The sequence below is a fragment of the Centroberyx affinis genome, unplaced genomic scaffold, assembly GCF_046629955.1.
Source record: "Centroberyx affinis isolate AG114_WGS23_722 - 3 ecotype Tasmania unplaced genomic scaffold, CSIRO-AGI_Caff_v1 ptg001215l_1, whole genome shotgun sequence".
Lineage (NCBI taxonomy): Eukaryota > Metazoa > Chordata > Actinopteri > Beryciformes > Berycidae > Centroberyx > Centroberyx affinis.
In genome coordinates this window covers 104574-123915 of record NW_027279731.1, presented here as the reverse complement: position 1 = coordinate 123915, position 19342 = coordinate 104574, and the positions used below count along the sequence as shown (strand labels likewise).

The following is a 19342-nucleotide window of genomic DNA, read 5'->3' as shown; positions in this document are numbered from 1 at the left end:
CAACACAGACGGTAGTTAAGTGCATTTGCACAAGTGCAGAGGGTAGTTAAGTGCATGTGCACAAGTGCAGAGGGTAGTTAAGTGCATTTATATAAGTGCAGAGGGTAGTTTAGTGCATTTGCACCAACAGATGTGCATCTGCTCAAACACAGAAGGTAGTTATGTGCATTTGCACTAGTGCAGAGGATAGTTTCGTGTATTCGCACCAGTGCAGAGAGTAGTTTAGTGCATTTGCACCAGTGCAGAGGGTAGTTATGTGCATTTGCGCTGATGCAGAAGGGAGTTAAGTGCCCTATTGCAAGCAAGCAAGCAAGCAAGCAAGAGAGAGAGAGAACAAGAGAGTGAATACAGATGAGGGAGATCAGTGAGTGCAGTCTCACACTGCGAGCGATAATCAGCTCTCCTCACACGGTGCTGGTTCCCTCAGAGATCAGCACGTTTCATGTGGTGCATGGCCACCTCATTCCACTCTCAAAAGCCACTTAAGGGAGCTAAGCCTTGCTCTCATCTGTCTTCCTGAAAGCTATCTGGACAACAAGTGTCTAGCTGCAGCTTCAGCCGAAGTCCAGTGATGTGGTAGTAGTATTAGGTTAGGAAGTAGGCATACTGAGACCCCGCATCCTATATACATCAGTGGTAATGATGCTGATAGGTGGGTATACATCGACTACACGGCCGCCTCTGTCCTGTCCTTGTGGTACAACATTGCACCGTGTGTCATCTTTTGTACTTTTTGTGAAAAAAAAGATGTCTGTTTTTCCTAAAAATGCATATGAATACCTGATGGGTTTCATAGGGTGAATTTAAGTCAACTGTAGATTTAGTGAAGGACTAGGAAATCAGTTAGGTGACAGTCACCAGAGGCGAGGATTTCCTTGGCTTAAAGACAATGCCATAGCTAAATATTGCACTTTTTGCAATTCAAATTTTTTCACAATGCATCCTACTAGCTTATCTGGAAATAGATGATAATAAGAGATACAGTGTGTGTGTGTGCTTGAGTGCGCATGCATGCATACATACGTGTGTGTGTGTTTGCATGCACGTAAACGTCTGATGCGTTTTTACTCTGCACAGCAGCTAGCCACGTTAAGATCCAAAACCAAAGGCTGAATTTAAAGGACTCCACCAATATTTTTGCAGAATGAACTCTGATCAACTCACACAACAAATTCACCAGTGTTAATAAATGTTGACAACACTGGAGTAGTGTTGATTTTTACACTCTTGAAGTTAAATTGACACTGATGATTTTGCTAAGTACATAATGAGGAAATTGGTGGCAGTTTCACCTCTGTGCCTCCAGTATTTGTTTAATTTGTTACTTTGCATACCATTGCTGCAGCATGCTGTGTACACAAGTGTGTTTACTGAATGGTACAAACTAGCTTTGTATCAAAAGCAGTGTAGCACACAGAGGGCTGAACAGAGAGGGAAAACTGCTACCAATCTTCTCACACAGCGCCAAGTTGATCAAAGTATTCCTGTAAGTCAATTCTCTCTCTCCCCTTCACTGTCTGCTTTATGCAGCATTTGCCCATGCAGTCACTCTAATTCATGAATCTGCTGTCATCTACTTACATTTATATGGAAGAGAAAATCTGTTCATTTTACTTTATGTGAAAAAGCAATATTTTGCACACCTCCCAAACGACAGTGGTTTTCACAGGAGAAAACCTTTATAAATTGAGGAAGGCAAACATAAGGTGTTAGACACCATGCGCCCTGCAGGTTGCAAAAAAGCATATTCTTTGCACCAGATAATATGTGTGAAAAGGAAAGGCGATGGGTGATTAATGTGTGAAGGCACAGGCAAGGAAAAAGAACATTGCTTTGTGTACTTACAGTGTTCTTCTGGCAAATTATGTCCTGGAAGAAGAGAGGAGAAAACGCTTTTAGAGAGGATTCAAGAGGAACTTTATTATCTCCTGGGGGAAATTTTGTTTTGGACACTGTATTGCTGAATAAAACAATACAGCACAATACAATACAATACATATTACCTCCAGTACAGCTCAATACATAACACCTGAGACAGTAACGTATCACTACAACTACTTTTTGGGAGTTTGGCCCATTGGTTACCTTACCTCATCTCTGTGTCTCTGGTAGATAGCTCTGTCCGGTGCGCATGCTAATGCTTTAGCATACAGTATGTAAGCAAGGCTACTGACAATATACAATGATATGAAGATAAACTTTTACTTATCCAAAGTTGGTATTTATTCAGTGGTTTCATAACTTTTTAAAATGAAATCTCAATCTTCATCATTAGTGAAGTCCATTATGAATCAACAGTTCAAAAACGTTAGCTGTCTGACTTACAGCTGATACAAGTTCTCATTTACTCACTTTGGGTAATGCTAATTGCCACTGATTACTTAACATACTGTATGCTAAAGCGTTAGCATGCTCCCTGGACAGAGCTATGTGGAGACAGAGAGATGATGTTGGTGCCAATCCTCTTGTCACATATTGGGTAAGGAGACCAATGGGTCAAACTCCCAAAAAGGAAGTGTAGTAGACCTGTAGTCCTATTTAGATTATATGGTTGGGTGTTGCGATGCTGTGATGACCTTTAGGTCAAACTATGAATATGGACGTGTGCCATTACAAACTGAATCAATAAGACTGCTTGCCTCCTGTTGGTTGTGTTTCAAAATATGGAGGAAACCCCATGCATATATCCAGACCAAGACCTCCACACTCGTTAGAAAACTGTGTAAATAAATCGTACAGATTGAGCCTCTGATAATTAATTCATCACATAGCAAACAGCTTGTACTTACTTAGCAGTCTTTTATTCTTTAGAAAAAAGGCCACTGAAAAGACGCATAACTGGCAGGGTTACACTAAGTACTCAATAGTCTCTTTAAGTCTTGGTTTATTTTTAAAAAGAGCTATTTAAAAAAAAAAAAAAAAGACTCATAAAGCTAAAACAGCAGCCTTTGAAACAGTGCAGCAGCCTGATAGAGATCTGAGGAAACCACCATAGAAAAGTGGTCTTTTACGGCAGGGTGGGGAGGGTGGGAGCCAGCCGGCCTGGCACTACGGCTGACCACAGCAAGTGGAAAATCCTCCTAGGTACACTGCCACTCTGCATTATAGCAGGACAGAATGCTATCTTTAAAGCTACTTTCACAGCTTGGAAAAAAAAAAAAAAAAAGCAGGAAAAACAAGAGCTGAGAACGTGAATTACTCCTGTTCAAGTTTGTCGCGTCAGAGTGTTTATCTCGGCCTCTGAATCTAATCTACACTAGCCGCTAACCCCCCCTCTCCCCCCCTCCCCCCCTCTGGGCTGTACAGTATGTTGACTGTACAGTGCGGTCGCCGGCTGGGGATTCCACTGTCGCCATAAGACTCCTCTCACTAGACAAACTACTTACAAGAAAGGGCTCAGTGTTCGTCTACTACAAGCCGCCCACAGCGGGGATTGTTAAACTCGTTCAGCTCGGGCCTCAAATTGTGTGAATTTAGCCCTGTCCTCAGAACCCAGGCGCTACAAGAGACACATTCAAGTCATGTGCTGACCCAGCCGAAACCTGTCTGTGAGCCATTTTCGGTTCCAGCCCATTAGCTAAAGTAATAACCCGTGGCATTTTTATATAAATAAATGCCTGTTTCGCTACTCTCCATCGCCGATTCATTTAACACGGTAGCGATCCAGCCTCTAACCGGTTCATGAAAGCTTTTACATTTGCTGTTAAACGCTCGGTGTCTGCTAGGTCTTTCCTGGGGGAAAAAAAATCATCTGGTGCACAGGAAAAGATGCGTTCTATGTTTCTGGTTTGTTTGGAATAAACAGAAGAAGAGCTGGGTAGTTAGCATGGGCAGTGATAGCCACCATGGCTGAACAGACAAAGAAAAGAAACTTAGAAAAGCCGTCACACTACTGGACACTGTTTGATTGACAGGTGATCTCTGGGAAGTGCAGTGCAGAAACAGGAACCAATCTGTTACAGCGATTTAAAAAAAAAAAAAAAAAAATCCTTCTCAGCTGAATGCTTATGAAAGGAGTGCAATTTGCCAAAGTGAAAACAACGTTTTGTTAATTGTCTCTCCTCCATTAAAACGCTATTTTCACCCTGAGACCTCATTTTCCCTCATCCGCGACTAAATGAAGGACGTCACACCGCTCATTCCCCCGTCTCAGTCGCTTTCATTAATGCATCTCCCGCCATCGCATCACTAATGCTTTTACGTGCCGCCGCCGCCGAATTACAGCGCCGTCAATCTCACGTCCAACCCCCCCACCCCCCCCGCAGCCTCCTCCTAAATATAGCCCTGAGCGCTACGTTTGGGTTCGCGCGTTTGCTGAAGCGGTGATGCGCACGGGCTGACGGCTTACCTGCAGGGAGTGGAGGGAGTCGGAGTTGGTGTCGCAGTAGAGGATGATGTTGTTGGCCATGCTGAAGCTCTCCCTCACGCCCAGGTGGTAGAAGAGGGAGGGCTGGCGGAAAGCGTCCGTCATCTCCACCACGGCTATGTCTGACGGGCAGAAGCAGGGGCAGGTGTTAGGTACAGCTACTAGGTTTGTTTCCTACCAGGATCATCAATACTAAAAATGTCCGTCAAGTGGCATATTATACCTGTAGAATCATATACTGTAGAATTAATTTTAAATCTTTCATGTGGGGTGCATAATAGGGTTTAAAGACCCCATGAAATGGCATCTTTACTTCCTTGATATTATGCATTTCCTGTTGAAACAGCACGTTAGGGCGGGACATAATGCAGTGAGGGATCATTCAAAAGTCTAAACCAATGGAATATGAGTCAGGGAGAGAAAGGCAGTTTGATTTGATGGAAGGAGACAGATTGTTCAAAAAATCTGATGGTTTTATTGGTTAGAAATTTGTATTAACACCTACAGCATGAGGTCACCATGAAAGATACTCTACTTTCCAGGAAGTAAAAGTAATGGGAGTTCATTTCATTGGGACTTTAATTGAGAAGAATGTTTGAACACCAATACTGATATTTGATATCTTTTGGAGTGAAGCTGCTGATTGATTATATTTTTTTGACAACACTCAAAATCTTCAAATTGTGGAATTTATCATGCAAAAAAAAAAAAAAGCCTCTGAAGAATCATCATCATATTTGTGTGGAATCTGCTCATCAGAATCAATTCAGGTTAAGGTCTTCCCATAGATAACCAGTGTAGAATTGATAAATTCTACAAAAACATGTAATCAAACAACCTGCATCATGTCAATAATATCAAAAGGTGGACGACACTGACTGGTATAAAAAGCCAATACTGGCCTTATGTATTGGCAGATTAATATATCGGTCTAACCCTATTATGTATGCTTTAGTCGACACTAGAGTGTGGGAGGAAAGAAGGGAGAGAGGCAGAGGGAACACCACAGGTTAATTGACAGATATGAAACCACATCATGTGTGGCAGTATTGAATTCTGCATGTGCCACAGGTGACGTTCACAGTTTGCACTATAGCTTTTACTACACAGTCTCAATCCCACAGTCCACTGCCAGCTAGGATGAGAGTGCCGGAACGACTAATGAAGCTGATTCAAAAGTGCCCTCCTGAATTAAAGAAAGCATATTTCCCACCAGTCAAGGGGGTTTGACCCGCGTCTTTGACTCCGTTTCACACACTCCTCTGAATACACTCAACGCATCACAACACTCCAGCTGGACTCGACCATATGATCCGGATCAGTAGGTCAACAGGCATCAATATTGCGAGTGTCGTTCATGCCAGCGGGGGACTACAGCCTGTGCTGGAGGAGAGGTGAGTTTCCAGCCTTGAACCCACCGGCCCAGTGCTTAGAAGCATAACAGACCGCTGTGTTACCAGCAGAGCTCATTCACAGGCGTGCTGTTGAATTGAACCACAGCCACACAGAATATAAACAGTCCAAAATCCCTGGAAACTTTGATTTAGATGGCATTACGATGGGTACGTGATAGTAAATCTGAACACACTGTACAATAGTCCAAACCAAAGCGGAAGCGTAACAGTGTTATATAGGTCGATAACAGAGGAACCTCCGGGGGTGCGGCTCTAATCGCCGTCCCTGTGGCTGCCTCGAGCCGCTGATAACAACGAAAACAAATCAGCCCGGTGGTTCCACTCCAGTAATGACACCGCAGCTCAGGGGAGACACAGAGATAACGCCGCACCCTGATTTTTTCATCTGTTTCCAACTACCCACCTCTCTGTGTCAACAAAGCACACCGCGCTGGGCTTAAGAGCGCCGAGCCGACCCAATCTCGCTCCCTAATGGTTCGTTCCAAGCCGCTGCGCGTTCTCAGATGGAGTTGGTGGACTGTTATTGGTGGAGAGAGCACTAGAACATTCAGCCAGTCATCTTAAGTCAGTGGGACCACATAAGTGTTTGGACACTTAGGACGTGGTTGATCAGTTGCAAAAGTGTTGAACAGGCAAATCATGTGGTTTTCACAGCTTTGATATTCCCTACATAACATCAAGTGGTTTTGACGACTGTTGACAGCTGCAATCTGACTGTTGACAGTGACTTTCGGTGACTTCTTGCTCACTATTTGGCACCGTCAACACCAAACAGTTAATTAATTTCAGTGGCTTTGTAGCCACGTGCCAAGACTGTTGTTGATGATGAGAGGCCCAGTTCTTCGCACTCATGCAAATTCAACCAGGAAGTAGGTACTTGTTACTGGTTCTCATCATCAAGCCACTACCTTCCGCACACCCATAGCAATGAGCCTCCCAGTTTCATTACACCCAAGGAAGGCGGGAGACAGGGTTGGGGATATTACGGCTATGCGGCTCTGTGGGTGAAGAGGGTTTTGTTCTCCTTGATGAGCAGCCAGCCGTCATCCCATCGTGAGTCTAACTGTGCGAGGCTAGGTTACACGATCTGACGTATGTGAGCCGAGAGGGAGAAGTACCCCTTAATCCACGCTTATAATGACCTCTCGTTCCCACCGTATCTCTGACGCAAACCGCGTGATCGTCACAGTCACGCACGTCAGCGTATCTCATTGTTTTCAAGTGTGGCACCCGCCTTATGGTCTCCCGCTCATAATAAAACTCCTCGTATAGCCTTAAAAGACTTGCTTGACCCTACAAGAGGACAAACCGCACCGAGACTGGCTGGTGGTTTCTCATTTCAGTTTAATCAAATTTAAGGGGTAAAACATCTGGTATACTGCACTTATGCAACAAACCTTAAGAATCGTGAGCATGCAGGGGTAAGAGGATGCCTGGCTTCTTCGGTGCTCTTACTATACACACACACACACACACATACAAGGTGTAATGCTGCAAGAGGCTGAATGTCAACATCCAGCACAGGTTGGCTGATGAATAAAACATAGGCTTGCCTCATTTCTCTGCCGGCAGGAGACCCCATCAATATTACATCTGACAGAGTTCTTAATGCAAACAGGCCATTAAAAAGCGACGGCGTAATACACCTCTGCTGTACTTTAGGACTCGTGTGTGAGGTTTGAAACGCAGCGATGATATGGGCGGGGTAACGTTCCGCCGCTCCGCTTGGAAACTTCACCTGCTTTATAGGAGTCGGTCTGAGCCAAGGAAAATGTTTGCTGTCATAGGGCCGGGCTAATAAAGGGGATGATTAAGGAACACGGGCCGACTTCATAGACAGACGAGACACAAGTGATTCTTGTTCTGCTGGGGGAGTCGAGAGGAGGAATAAGTGCTTGGTACTCACTGACAACAAAGACGCTGAGAGCTGACAACACTTGACTCGTGGCATATGATGTTAGTAGTGTAGTGTGTGTATTGTACTGTAGACGCGCATGTATGGAACAATAGCATTGTATAAACACAGAACATAACCAAGCATCACACAGTTAAGTGCATAAAAAGATGCTGTATACAGTGGGAGACATCCAGAAGCTGTCTCATCCATGCATAAATGCATATAACCTGCAATTTGCCCTGCAGGATCTTCCACTTTTAGACTGCAGACTGGTTTTACACTGTAAAGCCTTGTAGTGCAATAATATTTTAATGTTTTCTGAAACCAACTAGCTCTTATCTGTGTCCTAACATAAGGAGGTCAAAACAAATCTGATTCCAGTCGCTGTAACTTTAGCGACTTGTCTGCGCTCTTTGCTATGCTTTCCTTTCTCTGGTGTTCATACCAGTTAAGAACACATGAAGAAATAGCTGAATATGAGCATCAGCCCAGACTTCCTTTTGTTATGCTAGGCTTTCCAAGCATGAGTAACTGCAGGCTATCGTATGTCTCCTTCTACCCATAAACCCTCGCGATTTGGGGTCATTTCCTAGTGGGTTGGGAATATATTCTCGCTCCTAACAAACCGCACCGCAGTTCTCTTGGGAGAGGACCGAGACTCTGTGCCGTTATTTGGTTTCTCACCTGCCTGAACTAAGCAAAACTAAAGGAGGAGACACTCACAGAGTTCAAATAAACCGCTCCAAACATGCTTGGCGTGAACACACCCTAATACAATGCCGCATCTCCAGTGAGGACGGGTGTATCCAAAATGTGTTTTGGATAATGCAAGTGACCCAGTATCCGCCATTGTGTATTCAGGTCAGGCTTTTCCCAGGTTACTGATAGGCGTTCTGACAACAGACATGATCTCCTGAGACAAACAGCACCTAAATGAAAAAAACGGGACTGTAATTTTGCTTGTTTCAACAGCGCAAGGTCTGAATACTTTGGAGAGCAGAGAAGCGATCGGCCCGCCAACGTACCAGCAGGTCTGCCAAGATAGCGTTGAAGACCTGAAGCGACCTGAAGCGACGCCTCGGCTGTTGCTGTAGTCCCAGCGCTCGCCTCAAATCGGGGTTACACCCGGGCCCCTCTCCGCCGAGCCGAGCCGAGTTGGAAAAACAAGACGGAAACGATGCATAGCGATTCCCTGATAATCCCGCTACACCTCCTACGGCCGCAAGCGCCCGCCGTTGACCGGAAACTACATCGATTCCCCTCGCCCACCGCTCAAAGCAGAGGAGGGAGAAAAATTCAATATTCTCTCACGCGGTTTGGCTTCTTCTTCTTCCAGCCTCGAATGGGGGGGCTAGGGAGGGAGGTTGAAGGGGAGGGAAGGGAAGAGCGCGGAGAGCCGTCTTAACCCACTCTGGATGTTGGCTGGAGCGTCTTTATATAGATCCTCCTCAGTCGTGCGCTCAGGGCTCAGCGGGCAAAATCACAGCAGGATCAAAGTGGCACTGGAGACCGTTTCAAGCGCTATGGAATATTTCAGCGACTCCGAGTCTCTCTTGTTTCCCTCCGCTCAGAGACACAGCCCTGGATGCATTTAGACACCAAGAAATCCATTCTGATGACTGCGGGCTGTTGTGAAATGTAAACAGGCGCACGCACAATAGCTTTCAGTTCTAAACAAGGCGGAGGCGATGTGCGGCGTTTCCTATATACATTCTGAAAGCTATAAACCACATCAATGCATATGGAAATGTATAATAGATGCTGGGCAAGGGAAGGAGAAAATGTTTGCTTTCCAAAAACATAAAAAAATTGCATTGCTAAAAGCACTGCAGTGACTTTAGTGACAGCACTGTTTACATTGGTTGCTCAGAGGCCAGCAGTGGAGGCCTGTGGCTGTATGGCGAGGCTCCCAGCTCAACTGTGCGAGTATGTAGGAGCAGGTACAGGACGCTCAGCAGCACTTCCCTAGGTAAATAAAAGCACTTGCTAACAGACAATTACATAACAAATACACATAAGGAGGCGTAACCATGGAGACTTTCGCTTTTAGCTCGGGGGAGAAAAACCGCTGTGAATGGTGTAAGTGAAGCCATCGGTGTGAAGCCACTGTGGTTTTTTCCCCCTCCTTATCGCCGTGGGGGGGGAAGGAGGAGGCAATGAGGCTAATGTCAGAGCGGATTTCCCTGGAGCTCAGGGACGGAACGAGACGGTGGAAGGACTGTCTCCGATCTCCACTGGAAATCGCTTTGTTTCCCCACACTCCCGGTCTCCATCCCTCCACCACCACCACCACCACCGAAAAAAGGAACCGTAGAAAGAATAATGTCCGGATTCTCTGCCAAATTTCCAAGAGCGGCAAGAGGTTGTTATACAGTATACTTGTGTGTGTGTGTGGGGCAGCTGTGCGGTGGATGATTGTCATGCCATGGATGACGTTTCACCGCTGTCGGTTTGAAGTGGCATGCGGGATGACCTCTTGGCTTGCCTGGATGCAGCCTCTTGAATTGCAAATTGTTGATTTCACCGGGGGCTATGGAGTGGTCTCTGTTCGTTTGATGTTTCGTTCGTTCGTCCGTGCGATATCTCCGACACCGAGGATGAATTTGTAGGAATGATGCATCTCACCACTGTGTTCCGGCATTTTTAAAACTACACTGATTGGCCAAAGGGTGGCGCTACAGTTTACTAATTGGCCCAGAGGAGGAATGCATCCTCATGTTTACTGTTTGCCTTGCTCTTCTTTGCATCTGCTTCTTCCCCATGCCTATTGCTCCTTAACCACGCCTCCAGTAACCATAAGAGTGGTTAAGCAAACACAAACAAAAACCACAAAAAAAAGGAATCCAGGGGCTTTGATCCAGGCGAGCGTCTCCTTGATGCACTGTCAGGCTCGCTGACAGCTGAAAGGCGGAGTGGAGTAATACCCAGTGGAAAGTGATTCTATAAGTAGCCAAACATCTATCATGAATTCCAAATCAGGTTTAGCTGCATGTGAGGCCAAAAAACTCTCACGAGGCACCCAGCACCCGGCAGAGGCCTTTTTCCCAAAAATACAACCCTGGGAATGAAAGACACCATATAAGTCTTTCAAGCGGAGCACTTCGGCCTCCAAAAAACCCATCCCCTGTCCCAGAGGACGATTTGGGGACATACTACACAATGGTTATTCAGTCGTTTAGATGCCCTGCCCAGCAAAGCGATAAATGCCCCTTTTATTTTTAGACATGTGCAGGAAAAGAGACAACCCCCGAGCCCCTTGAAAGGCACCGTGATACAGGAAATGAGACCGACCCCGCCGGTGGCACCGCTCCCTGAGCAGCCGGGCTCTTTCTTTTACTTCTGCTCTACTTTGTTGCCTTTTCACACACTGAGATATTTCACAAAAAACTCCCAGCGCCCGCGGCCCCGAGGGGGGGGGGGAGAAAAGCGCTGAGAACAGAATGTGAATTCATCCCGGGCCGACGAGCACGCTGGGAGGAACGCACGCCGCTGTGCCAGTTGCCCCGACTTGCCTACTCCGTTTACTTCCTGCTCGCTCTCTCTCGGCTAAACAGAACGACTCCAAACAAGAGGGATTTGTTTTTATGCCGGGTAAACAATGTTTCAACCCGACTTCCAATTACTTCACATGATGGAATCGAACAAGTTGTCCTCGCAGCAATGCTGTGTCGAATAAAATCCGCACCAGGCAGCTTTTATTCAACGCTGTCTTGTGGCTGCATTCCATTCTGGTCTAATGAGGCTGCTGCTGGTGGGGAAATTGGCATCTCTTCTTCTTCTACTATGTATTTCTCCCTGTATGATTGTTGAATTGAGTGCAAAATGGTGAGAAACTCTTTGCTTCTGAGGGGCTGACGCCAAAACCTGACATTTACCGTTGATGTTTCAGATCGCTGAGAACATTTTCTGCTGTCAAACTCCACTGAAGCTGCACCGGAACTACTGTCCGCACAGTAGTGGCGGTCCTGCTATATCTCTGGGACATGGCAAGAGTGACTGACTGGTGACGACCTTATCATGGCACCATCGCCGAGGTGAATCAGTCCTCCCACCCTCCAACGGTTTCCTGTGACGCCGGCGGGCCTGCTCCCGCTCACCTCGGCTGAACTGCTGATAACACCTGAAAGGGAGCTTTGATTCGCCGCCGCTCCTCCTCCAGTCATTTTGCAGAGCAACACTTAAGAGATTTACCCCGGGGTTTAGCCCCGAGTAAGTACACCTGCATAGAGATAACAGTCTTAACAGTCTATTTACTGTTGGAATGCATTTCTCTGCGGAACATGTAAAGATATCGATACAAAAAACATCTAATGACCTAAAGTTGTTGGGTTTTTTTTTATACTGTTGACTCATCTCAGTGGAATATGCATTTCACAACCAAAGAATGAATGAGGCAAGAGCGCACACTGAGCATCTGATTATGAGTCTCCACTGTACATCCTGTTGAATTTGCTCACTAAAAAAAACAAACTTATGCTTTTGACTGTGCTCTACCTTTCTCCCGGAGGTTATCCCTATCCCCTATCCCCCCCCCCCCTCCCCCCTCCCCCCTCTAGACGCCAGCGAGCGGCCTGTGCTCTAATTCCCTCTGACCTTGTGCTCCCTCACCTCTTGATGAGCGGCCAAGCGCGCAGAGTAAACAGCGGGGAGGACAAACAACTTAGCGGGAGGGCCCGGGCCAGCGGGGGTTTTAAGAGTTCGGCGCGGGGATCGTCGGCTGGAGGATCCTCGGACGCTCTCGACAAGACTCTCGGTGTCAGCTGACGCTTGGCAACGTTGACGCTGGACATAGTGGGACCTCGCCCCCGCTATGGAAGAATTACATCTGTGTCCTACTTGGATCGAGATTATATTTAGATTTCACTGGCAGCCGGCAGCGTTTCCCGTGTATACAAAACATCTCCAACGACAGCCACACCTTTGATGACGCTTTGTCTAATGTCACAAATAACACGGAAATCAGGGGGGAATTCAATCTGGGTTTTTTTTGCACGTTCAGAAAATGAGTATTTGCAAACCCGCTTCTCAAACCTCCAGGCTACAGCCGGTTAGATCATTTAAGGATAATTAAAGCTTGTAAAACAGGCATGTCTTCATGTTCCAACAGTTGAGAGCCATTGCAGACCATTACGGATGTGATTTGTCGGTGAGAAAAATGTGTTCGCTGTGTGTAAGACACTCCCAAAACCACACTGGCATATAATTGAATCACCCCAGAACCTGACAATGTCCCTCTGAGCGTTCCTACTATCACAGCAAAGCAAAACACAGCAAGTGGACTGCTTAAAAAAAACAGTGTGTGTGTCGGTTTCCCGGTGGATGGGAATACAAGTGCAGCTCTCAGCGCAGTCACTCAAAAAGGAGAGGTAAGCAAACACTCAGACTGAGGCAGAGCTGTTCTCAAAGTGACCCGGGACTGTCGCAACCCATTGTGTTCGCTCCAAATTACACAGTAATGCAGCATAATGTTCAACTAGGCTGATAAACGGCTGCATACCAAAGCTATGACCCAACACCTCCTGCTAATACAGGAGAGCAAGACAGTGAGCATGCGCAATTGATTCCAAATGAAATCCCAGTGTTGACTGCTGCAAGTTCCAAATCGCAAAAAAAGCTGCAGGGTACAGCAGAAGAAGAAGTGTTTTGAAACAAGATGTTCAATCTCCTGGTCCACTGACCTGCCAAAACAACACGATGAGCCGTCGTGGCCTTTGACCTTTGGCTCAGTCAATGAATGTGTGTGTGTGTGTGTGTGTGTGGCTTGTGAAAGTACTGATCTTAGCTGCTGCTGTTTCTGTGACTTGTGAGTACTGTTCTGAGACTGCTGAAGGCAACCAAACATAAAAATAAATGATCAGCAGATGGATTGAGCATTTGGGATTTCTCTCCCTGATCATCAGATCAAAAATGACTGTTGATGTATTAAGTGATAGGCAGGGATGTAGTGGATGATTTAGCCACCTTTTTGTTTGGGAAATACAGTTTACCCGCCTTGTTCCGCCACACTATACCATGTAAACAACTCTTTTCAGCCAGCGGCAAGGTTATTATCCATTCTCATGGTTGTTATGATCGGAAACCAGAGCTTGTGGCTTTTGTTTTTACCAACCACATCACTGGTGATAGCCAGGAGTCAGCCAGTAACATGTGCTCATCCTATGGGTAAGAAAGGTCACGACACCTGAGCAACATGTTCAAACAACAGGCGATCAATATAACCGTCAGCAGATGTGGAGACTGACAGCAGGGACAGAATCAGTGTGGATCAGCTGAAAAAAATACAATGAAAAAGGACTGTTGGTCATTATTGTTGGCAAAACTGTACATTTACATTCTATCCAAATGTTTTGTGTGTATCATGAAGCCATGAGAATCCACCTCCCCCATCTCCCACCCCAACGTCCTCTTGTTCCGTCATGCAGGAAGGACAGTCAAGAGCAGCTATTCAGACTATGTGGATCTGGCAAAAAATAAGGAGGACCCACATTGTGTAGTCTGGCTTGCAGCTCATTGTTTAAAAAAGGTTTTTGTTGTCTGGTCTCCATCTCTGATACGCACTGGTGCAGGAAGACGATAAAGCAGTGTGTGTTTGAACAGATACAACACGTTTCTGGGAAAAAGCCTAGCTGACCTCCCATGTGGATTATGAGAAAAATTCCACAGCAGTTCCGAGGAAGGCGGCCAAAATGAAAAAAACAGAAAGATTTTGCTAGAGTTTGCACAACTAATAGTGTGATGTTATGACAAACAACAAGCCTGTCGTGTGTAAAACAGTTTCTACACAAATGTCTGGTTTCACTGGCGTGTTCTCAGCTGTTGTTTTGAGCGCCTTTTTAAGTGTCTGATGTGGGGAAATTCAAGTTTGTTTGTGCATTGCACAACAGCGATCATATGCTGGGGTGCATATTAGTTGTAGCATTACCAGCTGTCATTACGGACGTTATTCATGTATTATTGAGCTTTACTATCCCTTTCCCCTCACTTTTCAAGTCAGGAGTTCACATGATAACAGATGATCATCAGTATAAACAGCAGGATGCGGCCCAAACAGGATTTTTGAATCTGAATATAATAATCAGGGAAGAAAATTGATTAAATTTGATAGATTTTGTCATTTTTTTATGCATCCAGGCATAGGTGCTGATATGAAGGGAAACAAAGGGACATGTATTAGAAGATGGATTCATTGTCACAAGAGCAAACATGTAGTTAATAAGACATACACTGACCAAAAATAAAAGAAATACAACCCTGTTGCATATCCACACACCAGGCTTGTGAGTGGCAGAGTTGTGTAAACACAGTGTCATGTCTGTATTCTCAGAGATATGCGATACTTATCAAGTGCTACCATCACACTTTCCCAAGTATTTACAGATAAGAAACCAGGCAAGACTCAATCTAGGAACCACCCTTTCGACAGTAAAAGATACACCCATAGGAACTGCAGCACATATCGTTTGTATTGTTAAGATCTTCAACCATTCTCAAAGTCAAAGTTAAAGTCAATCTACCTGTGACCATAAGATAAGATTGCAGGACTTTACAGTGCATCAAAAAATGTTTACCCTATTGGCTATCACTGCTGCAAAAATAAATTTCACTGAATTGGAAGTCAAAGTCACCACCTGTTGTTTAACAGTGGTGGAATGAACTTCTGTTATATTGTACCTCTGAAAAATCATGTATAACGCAAAGGATAAGCCAGTTTTAAAACATTTGGGCCCTCCTCATAAATGTTATTCCAGAGGGAGAAGATAGTACTGTATCGTGCTGATTGTAATGTTAGTTTATGTAAAAAAATGTAAAGTTTTGCCAAATGCAACAAATCCTGGAGAACTGGCTTGGACAAGGAGATTGGAATTTTATCCATCTTCTGCACCACTTAGGTCTCTCCTAGTCTTATCAGGTCTTGCCAGGTTTCATATTTGTAGTCATGTTTGCTCTTCAGATCAGAGTTCAGTTTGTGTCTGACAGTAATTCTCCTCACTCTCTCTCACACATGCAGACATTCCTCAGGTAAATGTATATCTTTTGTGTCAATCTTGCTGATGAAGTGAAGTGAGAGGAAACAGAGTTGCATTCAGGCTACTACTATCCCATAGTATGTGTGATTTGATGCCCAGAGTGTGATCCAGACCCCTCCCTCCCTCCCTCCCTCCCTCAGTTAAGATGAAAGTTGTATTCCAGACAATTATATTCTGGGGTTTTGTTTCAAGATATTACTCTTTGGAAGGTTTTGTGGTACAGCAAATATGGAAGTCTGAATGATAACCCGATGATGACCTGTGACCTATGCATTACCTGTGGAACAAATGGTGACAGCAATATACCAGTGACATGCCAATATTGGCTGATACCACCTTCACCCCAATACATTGGCCAGCCCCTTACAAACAGCTGCTATTTATTTGGCCCTAATCCCTGAAAACTCCACTTTCCAGAGAGAGTTTTTAGACTTTGTCTTAGCTTATTAGGCAACCCGACATTTCCAGGAGGATTAAGAGCCAAATACGACGCATATGAATAAGAGGGGAAAGCGCTTTCAGTCAAAAGGTTCAAGTTCATTTCCCCACTCGCGGATTCCAGTGGAAAGTCCAGCCTCATGGCTCAACCTCAGCCCATGACACTTCGGCACACTTCTCGAGGCGCACAATGGAAGGGGGAAACTATGTGTGGGGGGAAAATGTAACAATCACCCCCACATTTGTGGAGCATATTAAACAACCCCATTGATGCTCTGTTGCTCAAAGAGTTCCAGCTTAATTCAGTGGGTATAAACACGGTGTGGAAATAACTGTGAGAGGAAGGCTGTTCAAGCCCTGACATGCAATGTGACATGTAATGCTGTGTGTTGTGTTCAGGGAAACCAGAGCAACCAGCAGGCAATAGTTTCCCAGCTAGAGGAGATGCAGCCAAGGCGTGACCTTTGACCCCTGCAACTCGTGTGGAATCTTAACAGATGGGTTAGCTTGCCAGCGCTTGTGCCATTTCTGAAACAATCACATTTCAGCAATGACAGGCTCACTGTAAGGGCTCATCTTTTAGTTTTAATCATTATAATGGAGAGCAAAGATCAAGCAAATTCCCCAGAAATCTATTTGGAAGCCATATCTAATCAAATCACATCAGTGGAGGATTCAGGACCAATGTTCCCTCTAAGCTGATAGTTTGGTGATCTATGTCTAATAATTTATCACATTGACCATATAATAATATGCTGTCAGTCATCAGTCATTGCTCCACTTAGTCCCCAGAAACTGAGTTATATCAGCAGTTTTAGAAGTTTCTGCCACAGCTTATGGGGTCTACTTGACTCACCTGCGTTGTAAAACCGGTCAAGCACCACCGTCTCCCCAAAGTCCAGTTTCCCAAAGTGCACGGTCTCCAGCCTGCTCCCCACCGTGTCGCAGGCGTCCTTCAGACACTGCAGCGCCATGCTCTCCGCGTTATTCTGCTGGCTCGCCTCGCCGTTCACCACATAGGCCACGGTCACCGGCCTGCTTTTGCACGACTTCCCGGCGGACAGCAAACCTCCGCCGTCCACCGGACAGCTCCCGGCGGTCGGGCTGAGACCCCCGCCACCAACCACCGAGTCCTGCCAGAAGGTCCCGGCGGCGGGGATACCTGCGGCACCACCACCACCACCCCCTCCGCCGCCACTGCTGCCACCGCCGCCGGCGAGGCTCTGTCTACCGGGGCACGGACCGAAGGAAGGCACCGACAAGGATATTCCGTCCAGCTCTTGGCTCATCTTGTCGGTTTTTAAAGTGTCACTCATTGTGTTAAACTGTGTGTTTGTGGGAGTAGCTGGTCGGCTTCTCCACCGATGCCCCGCGGAGAGCCAGCGTTACACATGGCGGTTACCCATGGACGGTCTGCACAGGCACGATGCACAGCCTCGCTCCGGCTCAACACAGGTAAACAGTCCGTTAGAGACCGCGCCGCACCTCCGCGTGATGCAGCATGTTTGGGTTCGGTTGCAAGCTTTTTTCGAAAGGACCCGGTAACCCTGACGGATACCACAGGTTGGAGTCACGACACGGCAACTCACGGACCCGAGGAAAAGCCACGAAATCCTCGCATTCCTTCTCGGCTCTCACAACAAATCCACATAGTTCCCGAAGTTGAGCACGAGCGCCGGTGTCAGCGTCGGTTATCAACGCCCAGAGTAGGAAACGTCACGTCAGGCCGAAGTTAGGCGCAAAGCTCGGCACCTGTGCAATGGGTTTTTCATCTGTCAAAAGAGAAAGCGGACACGCACCGTGGAGGCTTTCATGTGCGGTGAAGTCGACCGTCCCTGCCCTGTTTCCACTGTTATCTTCCCAGTCCAGACTCACGCACTGGGCGGAGAGACTGGGAGCCTCAGCTGGGCGGAGTCATGACCATACATGGAGCACGCGGAGCCGTTCCTCTGCAAAGGAGCATTCCACCGAAAACAGCAGGACAAAAAGCCTCATTCAGCATTATTCAGTGGCAGCAACGCCCCCACGCCTACTTTAAAGAATAAGCTGTGGTAAAGTCCCTACGACTAATATCACTTGCCACCAAAACTTCCATACCTGATATAAATAGACTACATCTCTGGGGGTGGAACAATGGCTGATGACTGACAAGATGTTATTATATGTTCAATGTGATAAATTATTAGATGTGGCTCACCAAACTACCAGCTTAGAGGGAACATTAGTCCTGAATTCTCTAATGATGTGATTTCCCCCCCCAAATAGATTTCCAAATTATGATAAAAAACTACAAGGTCAAATTTAGTCTCATTTTGAAGAATCAGGGACATTTCCCAATTCGTCAAGTCCATTAGGTCAGACTCAGTCCAGAAACAACCGCTCAAAGCCTTTCTAATTAACATCCATCTCCATAATGATTACAGACTCTCCCTGGGCTATGGGGTTGCAAACATTTCATAATTTAGCAACCTAATTTTATTTGGGCCTACTCCCTCTATTAACCTTTCATGAGCCAAGCGGATTACACTGTGATGAATGAAGTTTGGACAGTGATAACCATAATTTAATTACGACAAGAGACATCAATTTGGAAGTGAGTGATGAGAGGAGGCCAGTCAGTTATCCGAAGACAACAAAGCTTTTCAGGAATGAGGCAAACCATGCAAGAATATAATTATGTTTTACAAATTTCTGAATTGAATTAGCCTAGGAGTGATTTGGTTTTAAAATCACAGATGAAGGAAATATGAGTTGGTATGTTGTTACTTTTTATATTAACAAGTGTTATGTCACCTGGTTTTAGGTCGCCTAGTAATAGCTTTGGCCCCATTCTTTCCTGTCATAAGGAGGACACCTTGTGGTTATGACTTGATATTACAGGCCATACACTTAAAATACATGAAGGGGGAATCAAAACATGATAAAGAACATGATGCAGTTTGCTTACATATTTATTGTAGGATTTATCAATACTATACTGGTTTTCCATGGGAAGCCCTTAACCTGAACTGATTCTAATGAGACATTAGTAATAGTATTAGTATGCTTGGTTTCATTGCAGGGTGTCCCATGATGGTCTAAATGCTGTTTCAGAGGCTTTTCCACTCTGACAAGAATAATAATTCATAGTGAATACAAAATATCAGCTATCAGCAGTTATTCTGTCCAAAAATATATCAGTACTTGTATTAGCCTAGAA

General features: G+C 45.6%; 1 protein-coding gene across 1 annotated transcript in view; it reads right to left on the bottom strand.

Annotated features, from left to right (window-relative positions):
- Positions 1-17980, bottom strand: part of map3k5 (mitogen-activated protein kinase kinase kinase 5) — a 55448-nt gene extending 37468 nt beyond the window's left edge. Inside the window, exons 1-3 of the mRNA XM_071524638.1 lie at positions 17000-17980; positions 4349-4488; positions 1846-1869 (exon numbers count right to left, since the gene is read on the bottom strand). Of these exons, the coding sequence (XP_071380739.1) occupies positions 1846-1869; positions 4349-4488; positions 17000-17459 (624 nt within the window). The 5' untranslated portion in view covers positions 17460-17980. The remainder of the gene's footprint in view (positions 1-1845; positions 1870-4348; positions 4489-16999) is intronic.
- Between the last annotated feature and the right edge of the window lie 1362 nt (positions 17981-19342).